Raw genomic sequence first — 9,138 nt, 5'->3', positions numbered from 1 at the left:
GGACGGGGTCTGCGGGTGCTGGTCACTGCCGCGTTAAGTGTGCTAGCTTCCAAAACTTCTGCGCGCATTAGTCGTGCAGCACAACCTACAGCTCCTTTTTGTCCTGCAGAATTTGCTTCAAATAGTTTCTGTCACTTTACTACCCATTTTTTTCCTTCTCTGATGCCCTGCGTCCGATCCATGAGTGCACTTTGTTGTATATTCTGGTGCATAACTTTTTTGCCTGTCCCTGAAATAACTTGTCTTTGTACTGGGGATTGAACCCAGAGCCCCTCTGGGGTTCTTAGCCCTTTTATTATCTGAGGTATGTTCTTAGCCCTTTTATTATCTTTTGCGACAAGGTCACTCCTAGTTGTAGAATTGCCCAGGCTTGAGTCGAATTTGCAATCCTCCTGCCTCAGCCTCCCAAAGTCCTGGGATTACAGGCCTTTTCCACCATGCTGGTTTACATTTTGGTTAACTTTCTTTCTTTGCTCGTTTTAAAAATTACACATTTTAAATTTTTTTCAGCCAGGTACTGTCACAATCTGTATATGGCTTCCAGCACTCAGGCACGGGTTAAGATAGCTTCGCATCAGCACGGCCTGAAGCTGACATCCTTTCTTTTCCAGAGGCCTTCAAGATGGTCATAGTGATCAGATGCCAAACAGGACTGCTTCCAAGTTCAACACCGGTGGCGTCCCAGTCCACCACACACATACTCGGTACTAGGACTCTTGCACACGCAGAAAAATAAGCACGACATACTTGCGTTTTCCTTACAATTTGTGGATGTATGGTGTTGTTAAATGTCTTTAATAAAGTTTTAAAAGGCCTGAAGATGTAACTCAGTGCAAAGGCCCTGTGTTCAATCACCAATATGACCAAAACAAAACAAAAAAACTGAAACAAAACCAGTTTTCAAAGATGAACTCGGTAGAGGCCGCGGACCCCTTTCTCAGGTAGCGCTCGGTACTGTGGTCTCTGGATGGAGTGCTGAGCTGTTGGAAGTCATGCATGGGCACCGCCATTCCCTAACTTGTCCCCCTTTTACACCAGATGTCCCTGCAGCCTTCAGGTAAACGTGCCTGACATTTGTTTCCTATCCTTGCACCTCAGCCCAGAGGTGACACCGACAATGATCTTCCCAGCCCTGCCTCTTTCAGGGGTGGGGGGACGTGAACCTCTTTTCTTGGTCTCATGCTGCCCAGAGCCACTGAGAAAAAAAGTAACCAGCTGCGTGTGCAGAGGCCTCCTGCACACCCAACTAACCTCAACAGATTTTTTTTTTGTGTGTCTTTTTGAGACAGGGTCTCACTATGCAGTTCAGGCTGGCCTTGAGCTCACTTTGTAGTCCAGGCAGGCCTCGAATTTGCAACGATCCTCCTGCCTCAGCCTCCCAAGTGCTGGGATTCCAGGCGTGTCATCCACAGATTTTTTGTGTGCAGCAGTGAGGGTGGACCTCAGGGACGCTCTGACACTGAAATGTACCATCAGTGATCCCTTCCCTTTTCATAGTTAATTGTACACATTCTTCATTAGCAGTTGTAAGTTATCAAGCTATCAGACATTGTTCCCTAGAGCAGTCTGACTTCCTGGTGTTCTGCCCCTCGAGGAGGACAAGAACAGTATGAGTGAGAATGGCCATATTCTAGGTCTATTTATTTTGAAAACTGAGCATCACCTTCTGTGAGGAGGTAGTATTCAACTTAAGAGGAATGAAACAAGAATGCCAAAGGATCAGGCATTATTTTCCTAGCCAGCTTCCTAGTCAGAAATGAGCCAGGGAAGGTAAAAACAAACCAATGAACCAAACAAGTGAAAGTAGCCAAGAAAGGTAAGACATTTTATTTTACATACAAAAGGGTGCAAACTGAGTCCTGTTCCTCCCCGAATTGGGGAAGAGGTATACTCAGGAGATCACATTTGTGTTCTCCATGGTGCTCTAGGAAATGGGCTACTCTGAGATATTATCAGGTCCCATTTTCCACTTCCTACAAAGGCGGCTACTTCCTCTGCAGAGTTTTCCCCTATGATGTACTAATCTCTCGCCTGGAGGAACCACTTCAAATAAACTTCAAACTGACATTCACGTTTAAAAATACTATAAATTTCATTTTCACAGCTAAGCTTTGTGACCAGTGCCGGGGTTTACGAAACATTACATATCTTTTTAAAAAGGCATTTAATAATCAGACACATCCACACATCAATTAAAACTGATTTCCACAACTGATTTATACATTATCTAGTTAAAAAAATTGCAATCAACATCCCAACATCTTTGTAAGAGTACAACGGGCAAAGATTAAAGAAACAGACAAAGGGTAATATAATAAATTAGAGGATGTAATGTAGCCAATGGGAGCTGCTGCATCAACGTTACTTTCCATTGGGGGGATTTCGAGTATTTTTGGTTTCACCTCTTTCTCTTGTTGTTACTCTTCTCTCTCCTTGATGAATGGGGCTCACCCCAAGAGCCAGCTGGCTAAGACGCTGATTGAGAAGCTCGCTTGTCACTGTGACAAGTAAAACTCAGGAACTCTTGGTTCCGCACAGCCTACCATGAGTTTTTATCAAAGTGAAATGTACAAAGGAGAGCGCGCGCGCGCGCGCGCACACACACACACACACACACACACACACACACACACCCATCCATCTGTAAATGCATCCCCCCCAAAGAAATGGCTCATCTTTCCTGAGACATTCCTGACAGATAATAAACAAGCCTAAAAAAAGCTTTTGGCGTAGGGCTGGCCTGGAGCTCGCGAAGAGGAACACTGAAAATGTCACACCTACCCTGAAAGAGGGACTTGGGATGCAGCTATGACAGCAGTCCTCTCTGGCCTAAGGTCGCGGGATGACTGCACTGCACTCCTACGTTTTACTGTGGATAATCCTCTGCTCTGAGACCTTCAAGGGGGTGATGGCACCGGAAAAGTTACTTTCAGTAAAAGAGAAAAAAAGAGATTCTGTCCACCGAACTGAGGTTTCTTGGTAACATCGGTTGGTAATCAAACTAGAAATGGATGGAGTACAACGCTCGCTTTTTCCTTTGTAGGAAATCTACAAATACTGGAGTGGGGTTTCTGGTTCATTTTCAGAAAATATGTCAACTACTGTACTACTGTCTATATTCAGGGACCTACGCACTATTGTGAATACAATGAGAAACATTCTTCTGCACTTAAGTCATGTGCAAAAGGAGTGAGGAAAACATTTGTAAGACTGCTTACTGGATCAAAGACTCCCAAGACTCGTGGCTAAACACTGCTCAGAATCCTACAAACTCAGAAGGGCCACACCTGCCTCTTCTTTTTCTTACACAGAAACAAACCAACCCCCAATAAACCCCCACACCGAACAGAATCCCGACCTGACTCCTACTGACTCACCGCGGGAAATCCTGGGAGTTACTGACCACCAACCTCTAGGTGGGGCTTCCCCGGGGTCTACACAGCAAGAACTCGGGGCATTAGGGCCTGGCACCAACACGGCCCATCCAGAAGGGGTACCTGGTTATCCCGGCTCCCTGAGGGTCTCTGGAATTCATCTGCCCACCGTGAGGCAGTGGTGGGGCTGGTGGCAGTGGCCTGGCAAAGGCAATGTTGGCTGAATGGCCCCACAAACTCCCAACTTGAGAAACTCCACCCCCAGCACGCTCTGACACGAGACACACTGTCAAGGCAACGTGACGGGAATGGACAACTGGCTTAATGTGAACACAGAAGAGGTGGCTGGGACACAGGAAGCACATAGGCTTCGGAGAGATGCATCGGACAGACCGGTTCTGCTGAAGAGATGCTGTCTAAATTCTTATTTTTGAGAAATGCAGGCCATGCTTGTTCACTAGGCAGGGGAAAGATATCTTTTATGTTACAAAAAAAACAAACCAAAAACTTTGGTTAAGGCTACGGTCATTAGTAACCGCCTAACAGAACTTGACGTCGGTGTGCCTCTCTGCCGGTCAGCACGGTTCCCGGCACTGGAAAGGGTCACCGAGTAAGCACTCCCAGCACGCACCTCCACGGCCTCGCGGGAAATTCCTTTTGGAGGCGGCGGATGCCGTCTGGTCAGGTGTGGGAACTGTTTTTATGTACTTGGAATGAACTGAAAATAAACAGGAAATCATCAGTTTTCCTACTGGACACCTCAACCTGTCTTCTGAAGCACTGCGTTCTAAAGTAAATGGATTCCCCTGTCACCCGACTCACACTTTCCTACACCTCGTTTCTTCCTACACAGAGCCAAACACCACTGTTCATTAAGGCAGTCATGAATGCACACCGGCTGCTGGGACATCCGTCACCCTTGGGGAGCCACTGACCCAGCCCTGCAGAGGAAGGCTGCGAAGGCCCAAGTCCAGGTCTCGTCACAAATGCAGACGTCCGTGCCTTCGCGGCACCCGGCCCTGCTGGCCCCCGTCCACTTGGTGCAACATCTGACAGACGGCAGCGCTTCAGAGAACCCCTAATGTCTTAAGGGTTTTTAAAAATGCAAAGATGCAGAAGTTGCTTTAAATTTGCATCAATCCCAAAGAAAATGATCCTCAGACATTACGGCTGTGAAATGAAGCAAGCTGAGAAACTAGAGTAAGCGGACTATGGGTGGGGTGAGAGGGAGTGGCTGTCCCCAGGATGTGGCTGGGGCACACAGCCGGGCGACAGCATCAACAGGGCCGAAGGGGCAGCCTGATGTGTCGGCGGGCTGGGACAGATGACCATGCTGGTTGCGGGGTCCTGTTTTTTTCCTGGGGGGCAGGCAGGTTAACTGTAAGACTGTAATAGGATCTCTCAGCTCTGAGACCATCTTGGAGTGCCAACGGCCTTGCAAGGTTCACCTCTAACCCTACATGCTAAAGGGGCCTGGGGCTCCTCAGCTTTGCTATGAAAGCCAAACACCTAGTAAAAGACTAGGGGTGGGGGGCTGGAGGGTGAGAATAGTGCATTAGGAAGCCACCTCCCAACTGCTCAGGTCCAACCCCTCAAGAGCTAGCCTATAAAAATTTTAAGACAAAAAAGGTCACAAACCCAGCCCCAAGGCAGCCTGCCCTGCAGCCAAGCCGCTCACTGCCTTTGCTTTCTTGTGGAAGCAGGGTGGGGAGGCACTTGGTGGGGTACAGTGAGCCCGGATGCTCCAGGCTTTGCCACTATTTCCCCTGCCCTCCCTTGAAAGGCAAGGCGTTTTCTATACAGGGATGAGGAAATTAAAATTTCTTCATAGGAAGTTAAGAGTTGCCCAAATGCCAAGCGAGACTTTGTAAATTTCAGGGATGGGCTTTATCCATTAGGTACTGGCAGGCAAGCACACCCCAAGAGGCAGAGTCCCTGTGAGGAAGGGGTGCGACACTGCCTCTCTCTGCCACGGTTTCATATACTAAAATACTTCTTTTAAAGAAATGGCAGACTGCAGCCTTTACATAAGCTAAGCAGGTTTGAAGCCAGTGAAGTGATTTTCCCAAGCCCGGGTTCCATGAACAGGTGAATCTGGTGATTCTGATACATCTGCATTTCCGATTCACCTGCAGTACAACACGGACTTGTCAGGAAACGCCAGCAACCAGAACGTATGCCCACCTGGAGCCCAACAGCCAGCCCTACGCCTCAAGCCAGGGACAACACTTCTATGCTCCCGCAACCACCAGACTACGTCAGCTATGGTCAGCAGGTCAGCCTTCTGTTCCTAGGTACAGGACTTCTTCCCCTGACGTACACGATCCTTTCTCCTCTGTCACACCGGGGTGAGAAGCCATTATTTGGCAAGGCCCCTCAACTGAAAACGGAGCCTGAGAAGACTAACTCCAGACATTACTAACTTCAAACACTGCACGAGGAGCCAGAGTGCTTCGCAGCGGTGCTTCTTGTGAAGCCGCCACGGCAGGAGTGCTGGGTACCCCGGGGAAAACACGTCTAACACACGGCCATCTTATCTCCAAGTTATGTCCAACTACAAAGGTAACTTCAGACCTTTTGGTGAAGCTTTCCCAGCACCAACCTCCTATGCTCCTATTCACGTGACCCTAGGTCTGGACGCTACGGGCCTGGTTTTGGATAAGGCAAGCAGCCCAAGTGCTACAGCTTAGCTCTTAGGGCAGATGGCACACAATGACTTTCTTTTCCTGGCCCTACGACGCCACACGCTGAGCTGAAGCTTCTCTGGCAGTTGGAAGGCAGAGTCACTATCCACTTTTTGTCCACTAGTGGCAATACAGTGGTGGCTATTTAGCCACTAGTTTGTCCCCAAAGTCACCAGAAATTCACAGGACTTATCTACTAGGAAATCCCTGGCGGTGAGAAGAACGTTTCGGATTTTGTGGTAAGCATCCCCTTCCGTGGGGTGAGCTGTCTTTTGGTCACTGTCTGGCTCGCTGCTCACCCCATGTGCGGAGGGCGAGGCTTGTGAACTGCAGGAGGATTAGGTCAAGAGGCTCTGGTAGAGACATTCTTCAGCAGCTGAGAAGACAAAGGAAAATTCAAGTATGTTTCTTTGCCAACCCGAGTATATACTCAGAATGACAGTTTGGCTTCTTCTCTTCCGGGTGCTGTAGATCAAACTCCTTCCGTGGAAAATGTCCTCTGGACCCATTTCCTGTCTGAATGGCTTGGCTGGCCCACCCCTCAAAACAGAAAAAATAAGACTCCCAATATAACTAGACATAATATGCATCTGCCATGTTGTTTTAAAAAAAACAACTAAAAGTGCAATAAAGTCAGTTTTCTTTCCTCTGCTCAGAACAATTTGCATGTCCCATCACTGCCTGGAGAAAGGAACTCACTCATCAAGAAAGCTAAGGATGCCACCGCACGGGGACAGTAGACTGCAGATTTCTCACAGCTTGTGTCCTACAGTGTAAATTCACAGGGGAGGGGGAAGGAACCTGAACCCTGCGGCCATCTGGGCGGAGGCTGCCCAGGCACGGAGCAGAGGCGGCCATGCTGCAGACACACGGGGAGGTGCAGAAAGACGGTTCTCCTCCAGCGCTGGCCTGGGCCTGCCATTTTCCTCCTAGCTCCTTGGCCGTACCCACCCTGGGAAGCCCTCCGTACACAAAGCCTTTAGCTCACTAGCTTTTATGCAGCAGAGGGCTGAGGGCGGGATGAGAACCAGGAGTAAAGCAGGGCAGGGGAGAGAGTAGTAGTCCTTGAGTTTTTGTGAATGACACCTTCACTGTAAACAATGGGAAGGAGGTCTACCAAGCAGCCCCGGGGCAATCGGTGCAGGAGCAGCAGCTCCGGGACCTGCCCAGAGCTTAGGCAGGAGGGGCAGCCCCTGACCCCGGGGCCCTGGCTGCCAGCACTGGCTCCTTCTGGGGGCATCTGTTTTCTTCTTTTTGGTTTGGATCTCCACCCTCCCTCACAGAGGAGTTCCTTCCAATGAGAAATGGCAGGAGCTGCAGGTGCAATGGAGTCAAGAGTCCCCAGGGCCTGAGGACTCCTGGGAGGCACTGGTCACTTGTGGCGCTGAGTATTCTTCTTCCTTTTCCTCTTAAAGAAACAGCAGCACCTGGAGCACAAGGAATGTTGCATGTCAGTGCTAGAGGCCTACAGCTTCTGGCAGACCTCTGCCTGCTTCTGCTTACTGCAGGGGGTGGGACTTTCCCCCTGGCACCCACCCTCAGGGCTGCCCACCACCAAGAGTGCGCACAATGAGGCAGAGGTGTCATCTGCCAGGAAAGCCAGAGGAATCAGCTGCTTAATTTCCATCTGCAGCTGCCCAACCTAATTATCCAAATGCTGCAGGCTAGGCAGGGCTGCAAGGCATTTCTGGAAGGAGGATGAAGAGGGCTTCTTCCCCAGCCTAACACCCAACCCAGATGCTTCATCTTTGTCTTGAACCCTAAGAGTAGCCTGCATCATCTGCTTCTTGATACCGAGGCCAAATTATTTAATGCAACTCCCTAGCCAGAGGGCAATGAGGCTAAACTAAGGCATACACAGAAAGTCTGGAACTCTGGCAAGATCTCAAGATGGGACCAACAAGTGCAGTAATTCTCTCTACCCCCACTCCTGCCCCTATCCGATACCTGGAGTATGCAGGAGAAGCCCCAAGTCACGCAGGAACTGTGAGCCTAGCTCCTTTCATCTGAAGGGATCAAAACCCAAGTCTAGCAGCTGATCCCAGGAAGCTCTGTGGTGGCAGCATGCTCCCCAGCCGGCTTCCGGAGGCTGTGCCGCTGGGCCATGCGGGCTCTAGAATGGGCCCTGCTCATGGCAGGGGCCCAGGTCTCTGTCACAGCACTCCAGTGCCGCCTCCTAGGGAGCAGCCACAGCCCGGCCCCTCCCCAGTCAGGCGCCCTGCCTCCTCCAGGCTTTGGGCCTCGCTTAGGCAACCTGGGGTGGTGATGAGGGCTATGGCAAGGCTGGAGCAAGATACATTCTCTGCAAGGAAGTGAGGGTACAAGGGGCAGAAGGGAGAGGATGAGTCAAACGGAGGGGAGTGCTGGACCCAGTTACACTTGCTGGACCCAGGCGGAGAACAGCTTTTCTGAGAAAACTACCTGTAAGTCCCTTGCCTACCCTTCCAGGCTTAAAGCCAGAAATATTTGTATAGAAATAAAGAACGCTGTCACTTCCCATATCCCTAAGTTCTTTTTTTTTTCTTTTTTTTTTCTTTTTTTGTCTTTTTTGAGGCAGGGTCTCACTATGCAGTTCAGGTTGGCCTTGAGCTCACTTTGTAGCTCAGGGTGATCTCGAACTCGTGATGATCCTCCTGCCTCAGCCTCCCGAGTGCTGGGATTGCAGGTGTGCGCCACCACGCCCGGCTCTGATCCCTAAGTTCTCCACTGAGTTAACAGTCTTGTTTAGTCAGACCCTATGGGATTACATCCCATAACCTCATTAGAAACGTGGAGATGCTTCCTGGAATGCAGAGATAAACATCTATACAGAATGATGGGCTTTCCATAAATAAAACTTGGAAATCCGCCCCCCCTCCCCGTACCGGGAATCGAACTCACGACCTTGTGCTTGCCAGGCAGGCGCTGTGCCGCTGAGCTAAATCCCCAGCCCCAAACTTGGAAATTTTGGAAACCTGAGTTTCTCAAGAGGGTCTTAAAATTTTTCCTCTGAGTATATTAATGACATTTAGAATTTATCCAAATTAGGGGCTGGGGATTTAGCTCAGCGGCAAAAGCGCCTGCCTGGAAAGCGCAAGGTC

The 9,138-nt window shown here is 49.7% G+C and overlaps 1 protein-coding gene across 1 annotated transcript in view; it reads right to left on the bottom strand.

The window, feature by feature from the left end:
• Positions 1-1,804: 1,804 nt before the first annotated feature.
• Positions 1,805-9,138, bottom strand: part of Csnk1g1 (casein kinase 1, gamma 1) — a gene marked incomplete in the record, with an annotated part of 150,627 nt that continues 143,293 nt past the window's right edge. Inside the window, 1 exon segment of the mRNA XM_013518865.1 lies at positions 1,805-7,485. Coding sequence (XP_013374319.1) covers positions 7,431-7,485 — 55 coding nt within the window.

The sequence above is a fragment of the Chinchilla lanigera genome, unplaced genomic scaffold (assembly GCF_000276665.1).
Source record: "Chinchilla lanigera isolate Chin_1 unplaced genomic scaffold, ChiLan1.0 scaffold00049, whole genome shotgun sequence".
Lineage (NCBI taxonomy): Eukaryota > Metazoa > Chordata > Mammalia > Rodentia > Chinchillidae > Chinchilla > Chinchilla lanigera.
This window is presented reverse-complemented; position numbering and strand designations above follow the sequence as displayed.